Source organism: Hypomesus transpacificus, chromosome 2, assembly GCF_021917145.1.
Source record: "Hypomesus transpacificus isolate Combined female chromosome 2, fHypTra1, whole genome shotgun sequence".
Lineage (NCBI taxonomy): Eukaryota > Metazoa > Chordata > Actinopteri > Osmeriformes > Osmeridae > Hypomesus > Hypomesus transpacificus.
This window is the reverse complement of record NC_061061.1, coordinates 15,200,230-15,213,020: the sequence shown is the minus strand read 5'-3', so window position 1 is coordinate 15,213,020 and position 12,791 is coordinate 15,200,230. Positions and strand designations below refer to the sequence as shown.

The 12,791-nt window shown below is 47.0% G+C and overlaps 1 protein-coding gene across 2 annotated transcripts; it reads right to left on the bottom strand.

Moving 5' to 3' along the window:
* Positions 1-584: 584 nt before the first annotated feature.
* ptpn23a (protein tyrosine phosphatase, non-receptor type 23, a) lies at positions 585-12,371 on the bottom strand. Of its 2 annotated transcripts, none has more exons than XM_047032674.1 (24): positions 12,144-12,371; positions 10,633-10,707; positions 10,365-10,492; positions 10,126-10,202; positions 9,754-9,803; positions 9,486-9,617; positions 9,319-9,399; positions 9,018-9,149; positions 8,860-8,907; positions 8,729-8,785; positions 8,517-8,578; positions 8,340-8,419; positions 7,861-7,975; positions 7,710-7,775; positions 7,387-7,532; positions 6,855-7,169; positions 6,595-6,749; positions 6,103-6,434; positions 3,455-5,927; positions 3,158-3,342; positions 2,928-3,032; positions 2,619-2,757; positions 2,292-2,405; positions 585-1,954 (listed from the first exon to the last, which is right to left on the bottom strand). In XM_047032674.1, exons 1-24 carry the CDS (start codon positions 12,225-12,227, stop codon positions 1,328-1,330), a joined length of 5,778 nt encoding a protein of 1,925 aa, XP_046888630.1. In that variant the 5' UTR covers positions 12,228-12,371; the 3' UTR covers positions 585-1,327. The 2 variants fall into 2 exon arrangements, with proteins under 2 accessions (XP_046888630.1, XP_046888636.1); XM_047032680.1 differs by having other exon boundaries at positions 8,517-8,575.
* Positions 12,372-12,791: the final 420 nt, after the last annotated feature.

Below are 12,791 nucleotides of genomic sequence, written 5' to 3'. Positions count from 1 at the left end.
CACATCCGTGGGCACAGATCCCTGTAACTGCAGCGCACTCCCCAACTGTCCAGATCCCCTCTCTCAACTGTCTTTCCAGGTACCCAACTGTCCCACCAGGAAAGGCTCAACCAATAGTCTGAAAATAATAGACCTTTTATCAGTTTTATTTATACGTTTTTTTTTTTTTTTCGAAGAGCAAAAATTGAGCTGTAAGATCCTTCTGCCAGATTTGAACACAAGACCCGTCACACAGTAGCCCACATCCTTAACCACTGAGCTATCAGGGATTATAATCTCCACTCAACATTTACATTTGACATTGAACTAGTTGTAACAACCTGCAGTCGAGGTGTCAGAAAACCAGAAGAAAGCAGGGCTCCCGTTAGCTCACTGGGTTGTGTGCATGGTCTTTCAGACATGCTGGGGCAGTACCGCAACAGCCTGAGTTCAAATCCAAATTTTTAATTCTTTATACTTTGAATTTAAAAGTGACATTTTGGTCATGTGAGATGTGGGACTTCACCTTCACATATTTTCATACAAGTTGATTGTGTTTAATTGTGACTACATTAAAACAGTATGTAAACAACAATGACACAAAGTTAATGTTACTCTAATTTTATTTAAGATGCAGTATATTTACAATGTTAAAAGACAAAGATCACTGACTCATTAAGATGTGCTGATTATGCTCTATATGTATGTAACCATAACAACGAGCCATACTGCAGATTAAGGGTCCTCTGATAAATCTGCAAGTCCCTCCCAAATCCCTACTCACACCCTTTGGCCTCTGTGTCTCCATTATCATAGTGCAATCGTAAATCCCAGTCCCCTTAGAGAGCCCAAACCAATCCCATCGCCTAGCACTGCTACTGCTGACAAATAACTAGGTGTTAAAGGCGAAGACACTGTGCAGCTAGGACAGGAGTGCATGCTGGGATTGTGGTACCAAGTGGCCCAATATGGGGCTGGAAGTCAACAACAGACGGAGAAAAGAAAGAAAACACAGGAGGGAGAGAAAGAGACGATAGAAAGGTGCACAGTGTTTTGGTCCCAGATGCACAGGCCACTATTGAGGGGATGAGGCAAGTGGGAAGGTAGAACCCATGGAGTGCAAGTCCCTAAAGCGATAGCCTGGTTCCAAACCAACCCCTAGCCCCTACTAGTACTACAGTCCTCTGGTTAAATGCACTAGCCAGGTCCAAGTTTCCACTTCATTGCTTCCACTTAGCCACTTATACAAGGAAAATCTGATAGAATTAGTACTACAAGCTTAAGGTTGGCTTAAATACAGGCTATAAAGTGTGATATAAAGCAAGATACATGTAGTGCCTCCTATGTCTCAACTCTTGTTGAGGCTCCATAAGGGATCTAGGTTTCCCAGGGGGTCCTCTCCCCCCTCGTCGCGGGCCCCCCTCAGGCCTTGTCCCTCAGCCGGCTGGAGGAAGCTCTGCTTGGTGACACGATGCTTCCCCATGCCACCTCCTTCCATGGAGAAAGCCTCAGGTGTCAGGGCGGCCAGCAGCTCCAGAGATGAAGGTGCCGGGGCTGAGACAGGAGGGGAAGGCTCAGGGGCGGGTCTAGCCTCTGGTGACTCGTGATGATTAGCTACGGGAGAAGAAGAAAGGTCGGGACCATCCACTCCATTGGGTGGTGGGGAGTGGACCTGTGCAGGGGAGGAGGATGGAGAAGAGAGCGAAGGACTGAGGGAGGAGGGTACTTGGGGTTCCCCAAGGGGTAAGGGGTCCTCCTGCGGGGGGATGGCTGTCAGTTGGAGGTCTCCGTCTAGGGAAAGCTGCGATGGAATGACTAAGGGCTGGTCTTCCAAACCACTGAGGGAGGCCTCCATAGCTGGGTCCGTTGCACTGGGAGGCCGGATGCTGAGTTTGGCGATGGTGGCTTGAATGGAGCTGATGGGCATGTCTCCACCCAGAACCAAGTCTAATTGAGACTCCTGCCGCGAATAAGGCTGGAGGACCAAACCGCCAGGTGGGAGAAACAGGACAGCATTTAGAACAAGTGGCAAACACTAGCATAGGAATAAAAACTTAGAGATTGTTAAAGTTGTGCCTGCTCCAAACAGAACTGGTAGAATCCCTACCAGACCCAAGCATGCACAAAGTAGATGAGTAAAAACATTAAACCCCAAAACTGACACTTAAACCTAATCCAAAGTCTAAAACAAATGACAGAAACAGCTAAACGACAGTGTAGCTCTTTCATCAGCAAATCTACTGCAACCTACTGCCTGCTTCGAGTTTGTTGCTAGCCTACATTATTTTTAACAAACAAGTAAGGGGTTTTACCTTGGTGGCTGTAGTGTTGGAGGTTTTGCTGCAGGGGGCAGCAGCGTAACCGTGGCGCTGAAGGACCTGCTCAGCATGCTTCAGCACTGCCTCATAACAGAATTTCAGGTGCAGCTAGCAAAAAATTGGAAACCAATGAGATGCATAGAAACCGACTAGCAAATAATTAAAACATTATTATTGGTCAAGGGCTAAAGATCACTGTCATATATATGGTGAATGTAGTCCAATACAATTTAACTAGCTAACATCTGGCCAATACTCTTGAATCAAAACTAGTATTGCATAAACCTCAAGGCCAGTGGGTGGTTTGAGGGAATGTCACACCTTCTCCTGCAGCATGTTTTTTCGCTGCTGCCTCATCTTCTTGACCAGCAGAGGCAGGTCAGGGATGCCGTTGCCTGCCTCCAGCTCCTGCAGCGCAGGGTACAGCAGACAGAAAGCCCCGGTGCGCCCCACACCCGAGCTGAAGGACAGCAGGGAAGACTCAGTTTAGGACACAAACATAGACCACAAACTTTCCAAACAGAAACGTTATCATTTGACACATTCTCAGGATACTCTAATCTTTTGCCATCTGTGAATGTAACACACTCACTGTAGCAACATGTAAAACCTTTAAGTAGTCTGAATTACCTGCAGTGTACCACGATGGGAGTGTGTAAGGGTCTCTGGTGCAAGTAGTGTCCATGGACCTCCTGGATGAAGCGGATCAGGTTGCTTTTGCTGTCAGGAAGACCCCTGTTCAATGAGAGAGAGAGGTTAGAACAGTGCTCTCCATTATGTTTGTTATTTATTGATATTAATTTGCACACCACAGTTTTACAGTTGTAATCAAACAATTCCCTAGTGGAGTTTGGACTCACAGCTCAGGCCATGAGGTGAATTGCAGGTGGATGACGGTACGTTTGAGGCTCTGGTCCCGATATTGAAGTCCAATCATACGCTCCACATGGGTGGGCGTAGTCTTCTGTGTGGTCAGGGTGAGGGTAATCGGTCCCTGAGAAAGCTTCTGGCCGCGCTCCGTGGGGAAGTAGCGCAAAACCTTTCCCTAGGACCGAAAAAGGAGAAATCCCTGATCGTTCACGTAATGCTTACTTTGTCAATTTGTGCTTAAATAAATACCTTGGAAAACACAAGTTTTAGCCTCTTTCTACACATACCTTGTCCAACTCCTGCTCCGACACCAACATGACCACCAGAGACACCTTCTGCTCATATACCATCAGCCAAAAGTCTGCTGCCGTGCCTGAGAGCGGAGCCTGCGTGGCAATGAGACGTGGACAGTAGGCTGAAAGGTCCTCCACGTAGCTGGCGTTGATATAGTCGTCTTTGCCTGAGCGCAGAACCACACGGTTCGCGTCGTAAGGCATGACATCCTGGTGGCGGTTCTTCATTGTGTAGCAGCGGGCGATGGCAATGGACAGCTGTCGCGCATCCTTCTCCTGCTGTTCCTGAAGCTCCTTCCATCGAGCGTCCAGCTCCGACAGACCACCCTCGGCTTCTGTAGGCTGCTCCAGACACTCCACTGACACCCGAAATTGCTCCAGCTTGTTGCAGAGGTGGGCCACACGTTCTGGGGCCTGGTAAGGGTCGCCCTGTATCAGAAGGACCCCTTGTGAGCTCTTTTTTCTGCGCTCGCCGTCCTTGGGGTCTGCTTTCGTTGGTAGCAAGACATTGGTGGGGGCCTTGGGACCTCCAGGCTGGCTTTCTGGGCTGGAGGACAGAAGGTCATCTGTACTGGAATTCTGGCGCTGAAAGAGGGAAGGAGAAGGGGAAGAGGAAGGGGAGGGGAGAGGTGGGGCCACACCTGATACTCCGGGTGCAGCAGCTGGGGAAGGATGCTGTTGTGGGGTCAGGCCAAGTGAGGGTGGGCCTGGGGAGGGAGAGGGGGAAGGTGAGGGAGAGGGGGGGATAGCAGTATTGGGGGGCTGGATCATTGCTGGAGGGGCTCCCGACGGGGTTGGGAGCATATGTTGTGGTGGAACCCCCTGTGGTGGAGCCCCGGGAGGGCCCATAGAGGTGGGTTGCTGTGGGGCCCCGGAGGCAGCAGGGTACATGGGGGAGGCTGGGGGTGGCTGTGAATGGGTCATGGGCAAAGATGCCAGGGGCTGTTGAGGCATCATAGGGCCCCCTGGGTAGCACAGAGACCCTATGTGAGGGGGCTGAGGCTGGGCCTGGGCGGGCATCCTTATGGGCTGCTGCTGCTGGGGAATCTGTGGCATGGGTTGACCAGTTTGGGGGAGCTGCTGGGGTGGAAGAACATTCGGGGACATCTGAGATTGTGGGGCGAGGGGGCCCCTGTGCAGGTGAGCCTGAGGGCCAGGGACCATGTTGGGTTGTGAGACTGAGGGCATAGGCTGATGGAGGTTGGGGGGCATGGGTTGGTTGGTGGGAGGCAGGTATTTCTGTGAAATTTGGGGCATCTGCTGATTGTTGGGCGGCATTTGGGGTTGGCATTGGGGCATCTGCTGATGAAGCTGAGATGGCACCATCTGATGGGCATTAGGGTGCATCTGCTGCTGGGGCGGAAGCATCTGCTGGTGAGGGTGCTGAGGGGGCATCTGTTGGTTGCCGGGGTGCATGTAGGGTTGGGAGACAGGGGGCATTGACTGGGAGGTGGGGGGAATTTGAGGGTGGACAGTGTGAGGGGGCATTTGAACCTGAGGGGGTCTTATCATGGAGCCAGGGATCATGTGGGGGTGCTGTTGTGGTAGATAGCCCTGTTGAGGGATGTAGCCTTGTGGCAACTGCTGTTGGGGCTGGTAGCCATGTTGAGGCTGGCCAGGAAATGGCTGCTGATACTGAGGGGGCATGGCCGGTCTAGGCTGAGCAGGCATGTACTGGGGATACCCTAGCTGGGCTTGGTGAGGGGGGCGAGGGCCAGGCATTCCCCGAGAGGCTGCCTGGTATCCCGGAGGCTGCTGCCCTGGAGGGGTCTGTGGGTACTGCTGTTGTTGTTGTTGGTGGTGGTGCTGCATTTGTCCTTGCACTGGCATGGGCCCCCCTGGCTGGGGCATGTACTGTGGATAAGTACCCATCTGTGGGGGCACTGTATAACCTGCAGAGACAGGAGGTACAGGATGGCGTGGGGTAGGAGTGTAGCTGGCGATTGGAGCCTGGATGCTATCTACAGTTGTGGTGGAAAGGCGGACTGGCACTGGACCAGGCATGACACCCCTATGCTGGGGGGCTTGCTGTGGGGGAGGTCCATATCCAGATGCTGGCACCTGGGGTGGTATCTGAGGGTGTGGTCCCCGAGGCAAACCCTGGGCAGGCATGGGACCTGAAAACTGGGATATTCTGGCCAGGAGTTCTGGTGGAGGTAGGTTGGCAGGGAACCGAGGGGCACCAGGCCAGGGCAGAGAGGAGCCGGTGCCGAGGGAAGCACCAGGCAGCAAGTAAGACTCAGGGCCCGGGAGGCGAGAAGAGGAGGAGGTGGGCATGGAGGGGTGGTCGGGGGGCAGGTGGCGAAGCTCTTCGGGCAGATCCCCTCCCAGGCTGAGAATAGCAGCGTTGAGTTGGGCCAACTCAGGGTCCTCCAGGCTGGAGCAGGCCGAGTCCACGTCCGAGCCCTTGGACTGCAGGGCTGGCTTGGCTGCCGTGGGCCGTGGCGGAGGCTTCTTCTGGGTCTCCCTGGATGGAGGGGGGGTGGAAATGATATTAGAACTGTGGAAATGCTTGTCTGCCCTCATGTCACCCTTAATCATACATCTCAAAAACGCCATCAATTCTAACCCTTTCGATTCACAGTCCTTCTTCTCCATGACACATTTCTTCCCTCCCTTATTCCACTCCCTCACATCCTCACCTGTCCAGAATAGCCTTTCTCTCCTCCTCCCTGCCCTGGCACAGGTTCTTGGCTTTCTCCAGCAGACGTGACGATTTGGCTTCCAGGTCTTCGTAAAACTCCTTGCCCTCCTGCGACTTCTTCATAAGGTCCTCGTATGCCTCGTAAGAGGCCACCAGCATCTGGACCATGGTGTTCCACTTGTGCTCTGTCTCGCTGAGGCCCTTGCGGACTGTGGCATATTGAACGTTCGCCTCCGTCAGAGCCTTGAGGATGTTTTCCTGGGCCGCAAGATTCTGGTCGATGTAGACTTTTACCTGCTCATACTTCTTTAGCTGGTCCTCAAACAGCCTCTGAAAGGGAAATATTAAATGAAAAATTAAATGCTGCTCCGTGTTAAGATTTTGGGGGTTTGTCAATTCTCTGCACTGCATAAGAGTATTTTTAGTAGTTGCTATGGGAATGGGGTTGCATGTTAGACCTCGGTCACTGTTGGTAGTAATTGGTCCTTACCTTCATGTCTGCCCGCTCGGTGGTGACCAAAGCAGAAGTGATGTCATCTTGTTGAATGAGATCCCTCAGCTGCTTCTCCAGTGAGCCCCTCTGGTCTCTCATTTCCTGTACTTTACTCAGGATTCTCTTCATACACTGCAGTCCTGCTACCTCCTCTGAAAAAACACAGCCAATCATGCATAAATACACCTGTAGCAGCACACCCGCTCAATATAAAAACACACATTTGCAGCACAATAACTGTCTAAAAATGTACATACCTTCATTGAGTTGTGGTCTGGGCAGGGAATCACTTAGAGCTTCCAAGGGCCCTCCTAGCAGCCTCAGGTTACTGATGTGCAGATTCATGGCCCTGTGCAGCTCTGTGTTGGTGAAGCTGGCCTTCTCGTGGGCTTCCATGTACTTCTCCAGGTCCCTGCGGATCTCCGCCAGGGCCTGTGCCTGGGTCGGGGGGTCCAGTGTGGCAGTGGGCCCCCCGGCCTCGTGTAGAGCGCGGACCCCAGCCTCATCCTCCTCCAACACGTCTCTGATCTCTCTCAAGGACACCTCTACATCAGTGAACACCCCTGACAGGACTAGAAGGGAAGGAAAGAATAATAAAAAATATGAATAATAAAAAACAAAAAAAAAGCATCAATCACAATAACTAACATTGACTTTTACATTACACCCACATTTACATGTGCAATTTGTCTTTTTGCATAAGGGCTGCAAAAAGCATAACTTCTGCAAGGAAGCTAATTTATTGAATATGGTAACACAAGTGTGTGTAATGAGAATACAGTCACTGACCCTGCATGGACCCGATAAGGCTTTTGACGGTGTCAGGTCGGACACTGAGAGCCGCACACTTCTCCATGAGAACAGGAGGGATGTGACTATACATGTCCAGGTTGTCCACGGATTCTGGCTCAAGACCCAAAGAGTCCATGAACTGCCTTGGAAACACAGAGGAAGCCAGGTCAGGTTATCTATATGATACTGCCATTCACTCTGTCCAGTTCCAGCTCCTTGAACGTTTCTTGACAACCATCAAAATGCTGTTAGCATTATACACTTCTGATCCTTTATCTTCTGCTATATTACCACAGTCATAAAATTCCATCAGTACTTACTCTAGTGTCTCGTTTTTGCCGTCTACCTTGGCCATGATGTCCCGAAGCAGCTTAGCCTTCTCTTCACTGTGAAAAGAGGACACAAAATGGAGGGTGCAGGGTAGAAACAGTCCTTTTTAGCAGAATACTACACAGCAGTTTTTTCACCCACCTATAGAGGGAAGAGGCCTCGTGGGCTGCCATGGGCACCAGTTTGGCAAACAGGTCAGGGCCAGTGACACTGGGATCAGTGGGGTTGACGGGCAGTGCCTTCACCAGTGGGGCACCTAGAGGGGAATATTGAGAAGCAGTGGGTCAGATGGCTGAGCAGTTAGTGGGTCGGGCTATTAATCAGAAGGTTGTTGGTTTGATTCCCAACCGCGCCAAATGAGTCCTTGGGCAAGGCACTTCACCCTACTTGTCTCGGGGAGAATGTCCCTTTACTTACAGTAAATCGATCTGGAGTCTGCTAAATGTAAATGTACTATGTACTAAGGAGAAATAATTAATCTGCACAATATATTAATGTACCTTTTATGTATTTTGATAAGCAAAGATATACACAAAAAACTGCAACTTTGATGATATTTTGGTGTTGTGAAGGTGTATTGATTGAGCCATAGTGAGCAACACGTCTGAGTACAACTTTACCTTTAACTGAAGCCAGTGTCTCTAAAGATGGGACAGTCTCGTGGTAAATAAAGTCATTGTCTTTCTTGGCAGAGTTAAACCTACATTAGAAAGGAGAACACACATTCAGTGGATTTGTTGGAAAACCTTCATCACCCATCATTCTGATTGGATACAGTAGGAGATGAAGCGACTTACTTTCCCCCAATCACATCCATCGTGAATCTCAATGCCTCCTGCACACTGTCTGGCTGACCCTGCTCAAAACGGCAAGAAAGGAGCAGAGAAAGGGGACAAGCAAATGACAATGATAAATGTATTTGTCCACATAAGCATGAAAAAACACAAATGTGTAAGAGTGATTCATAAAGAAATGGCGAATCTGAATTCCAACAACAAGAGCGCCATACCTTCGCCAACTTTATGGCTTCACTGAGTTTGTCCATTGAGCTTTGCAGGTAGGCCAACTGTAAAATAAATAAAACAAAGGTTAGTCTTGATAACACAGGAAGGATTGAAAGAGAGGACATTATTGACATACCCGTTCTCCATATTTCTGTTGCTCCTCTGCCTGTTTTCCCATGTGTAGCTGTAGAAACAGGAAAAAGAAGGTAAAGAAGGAAAGGAAAAATTAAAAAAAATAAAGAATAAAATCTTCTTAAAGAGCCAACCATTCCAATATGATCTTAGCGTTCTCACATGGGCGATAGCAGCAAAGTAGTAGATTTTCATCTGGACCAGTTTTTTCCAGTCCTTCTGAATCTTTCCCAGCATAGAAGCAGTGTCTGAGTTCTCCAGGGCCCGGCATGCCTCCTTATAATAGTCCACCACCTGCACCACAGCAATAATAGAAGGACTTGAAACCAGCTCTAGATTAGGCATTGCTGTAATTTAATAAATACTATCAATGTCTTATTGAACAAGGCAAACAAGCCGTGTGAATTGATAGAAATACTAAACCTACAACAAAGGCTTTATGGATTTCAAGAAATGGTCTTACCTGAGCGCTGATTCGGGCAACAAGGAAACTCTTTCTATTGTCCAGCATGGACTTTTCTAGAAGACATTCTTGGGCCTGACCCTACAAAATCAGAGAATGTACAGTTGATTTCAGACTTTTTGTAGCAGAGAGAAAGAGCACTGGTGCATCCATGATAAGACATTTACCAGCATGAGGTTGATGTTGAGATTAAGGATTTGGTGACTCATGTCCACACTAAAGTTGTGGCTGAAATGATCCCTCAGGTAGGAGAAGGCCCCTGCCGAACATTGGAAGTGTGTACATGAAACTTTCATACCCTTGTAGAGAGAGAGAAAGAGAGAAACACGCAGAGAAGACATGAGAGAAATACACTTGGTTGTCTGAATAAGAAATATGCTTCACATGCTGAATGAAGTCAAAACCAAAACCTTGAACACACGTTTCCTTGCTCACCTCCTCTGACACCCGGTTATCCATGGCTCCCAACATGGAGTGGAGAGAACCTAGAAATAAATCAATGTAAGGATGTTGGGTTATCACTTTTACATACAGTTCAAATCTAAATCAAGTGAAAATATCAAGTAGCAACATTAAAGTCGAGGAAAGGAAATTGACTGTCAGTCCACTTAAGAGTTTTTACACTCAAATGTAGGTTAATCTCTTCATAACTTCGATTAACCTAAAATGTGTCCAACAAATATACTTCAGGACACTTGAGTGCTCCACCTTTTTTGAGGTGTATTTGACAATGTTTAAAGACACAGTTGGATCTAGGGCCAAAAGCAGACAGTTACGTTCTACATTACAGCTTGTCCAGACTCTCACCAAGGTTGTAGAGGATGCAGGCTTGCTCATAGCTGATGTCATCGTGGGTAACTGTCTTTCCAGAGAAAATCTCTGTCCTGATACAATTTTGTAAGACGGTCATTAGTTGTAATATACACAATCCAATATTGTTACTATTTGTGTACAGAAAATGCACACCGCTTAAATAGTTTTATACCCTTTACAACCTTCAAGCCTACAATCAAAATAGTGAACACATTTGTGTATTCATATCTTACCATGAGATTGGTACAGCTGCCTCCTGCCCAGGGCCCAAGGGCACTCGGCTCTGGAGGTAGTGCAGTTGACCAAAGTACTTCCTCAATGTGCTGCATCCCTCAAAGTCCCGTGTCACATTCACCGCGCTCTGGCAAATAAGATGAACATTTTTTATTTATAGTGATCATTTGTGTCTTTTGAAAATACCAAGCTGTAACTCCACTAGTCAGAATGACTACGCAACGTTTTGTTAACAGTGGTAGATCACAAAACCTGAAAAATCAATACCTGTCTTAGTGTTTCCAGCTTTTTCAGCTGTTCATTGTAGTTGTCCGGATTCTCCCCGTAGTTCTTAAGGATGAACTGAAATAAATGTGAGACAAAATAGGTTTTAGGTTATAATTTCTGTCAAATAAATGGTGGAAAAAAAGGTATTTCCATATTATTATTAGACAGTACCGCAGGGTGTACACTGTTTTGAGCATTTAGAAAAACATGTTTTTAAGGCTACATGCTCAACTCACATAGTGGAGGGCCTCATCTTCACTTCTTAATTACTTTTTATCCTGTCATGCCTTGCTACAACATATTCTGCCCTGATTAGCCTACTGGTATCTAGTAATCTAATCTTCATACTCATAGGACCAAAGTATGAAGATAAACAACATATGGTAAACAACATATTATATTCAGAGCCAAACACTTACATAAAGAGTTCGAAATGCACAGTATTAATAATGTATTCATTTAGCTCGTATCCATTCCAATTAATAATGTATTAATGTAGCTTTTAGGATTCATTTTATCAAAAATTACGTATGGGGATTTTAACCTGAGAACTCTTGATCTGCAGTCAAATGATCTTAACACCTGATCTACACTGCAAAGCTATTGAAAAAGTACAATCGAAGCGATACAGGCGGTCATAAACCACAAACAAAACTGTACAACTCTGGATATCTTCATATTAATCTTAAATAAGCTTTCACACATTTTATTGTATCAGCAAATACTGTCTCCCCATTAGTAATTACATTTCGCAATGCTTGGGAACGACCAGTTAAGGGCAATTATAATATTATCTGGGGCAGTGAGGAGGAAAGAAGGAAAGGTGGAAGGAAGTGGACTTCTCGTAAATTCTGAGTCTATATACTGTAATGCCCTTGTATGACTACAGTGATTTAGCTAGCCTACATTGAGAAAAACGCAGTTAGCACTACTAGTAGCTAGCTATCTCGTGAGCTATGTGACACATTCACTGCTTAAGCAATTAACTGCATGTAATATAATGCTCTATTTTTCCATCGACACAATGACTTTTAAGGCCGATTACTTTGGGATTCCGAACTGGATCAGGAATACTTAGAGCCTGCTCGATACTTAGTTAGCTATTTACGGCAGTTAAGGGTAGCTAGCAGCAACTGACTAGTTGCCTGACCAATTATTAATTCACTTGCTCACTAGATAGTCCTATTTCAAGTGTTGACACTGTCAGCTAGCCGGCTACTTAATAACTTGACTCGCTCTGGCCTGATGTAAACAAAGGCGGTGCCGGGGGTAGCGAGTACTGGTAGCGACTCTAAACTAGCTACATAGAGTGACTACTACTATGGCTTGAGACAACGCAGAAGCTGGCTAGATACTGAAATACGCTATATATTTGAGCAAACCTTTCAATGTTTACGTTTGGCTAATTAGTCAACCAATGTGTATCTCGTTAGCTAATCTTGATGGTTGACTTCCGATTCCAGCCCTCCCCCATAGTGTCCTGTTGCTCCACTCCCCACCACCAAGCTCACCTGCCTTACAGACGGGCTGAACTGAAACTCCCCAGCCTCTTTCAGATCCAGCCAAATCATCGGCATTCGGGGTACCGCCTCCATAGCGGGGAAGAGTACTCTTGTCTTCAAAGCCTTCCCTTCAACTATACCCTTAATTGCGGTGGCTGATTTAGTTTTTCTTAGAAATCATGAGAACAGTGACATGTCCCGTTTACACCTCACCAGGAAACTAGATGGACGGCAAGGATATGACGTCAGTAAGGATTTTCTAATGCGCAAGCGTTCGCACAAATAACGAAAGCCCATTATGGACTCAAAGATCTTAGAAATAACAATGAGCTTTCTACTTATGTCCAGAGATGGATCGTTACTGTACTTAATTTGTTTTGTTCTGGTATCAGTAGTTAACTTCACAATTAATTTTTATTTTTGACAACTTTTTACTTTACATCTTAAAATGTTTTACACAAAGGATGTGACAGGGGGTTATGTGAGATGTTCTAAATTATCGGTCATTAATAAAAATAAACAAGCAGGGCATTCGCCAGGAATCCAATAATATGATGTGAGTGAGGTCCAGTTACCAGCGTATTTAAGTAGATTTTTCTGGTATCGATAGTCTAGGCTAATTCACAATTTTTCTGACAACCTTTTACTAAAACAGGT

What these genes read in the sequence shown, in the direction of transcription:
- ptpn23a (XM_047032674.1), bottom strand. Translation starts at nt 12,227, where the DNA reads ATGGAGGCGGTACCCCGAATGCCGATGATTTGGCTGGATCTGAAAGAG. An exon ending in GACACTGGCTTCAGTTAAAG is followed by an intron (nt 7,976 to 8,339) that starts GTAAAGTTGTAC and finishes ATTCCCCTCTAG; the next exon opens with GTGCCCCACTGGTGAAGGCA. An exon ending in CCCATCGTGGTACACTGCAG is followed by an intron (nt 2,758 to 2,927) that starts GTAATTCAGACT and finishes GCTGTCCTTCAG; the next exon opens with CTCGGGTGTGGGGCGCACCG.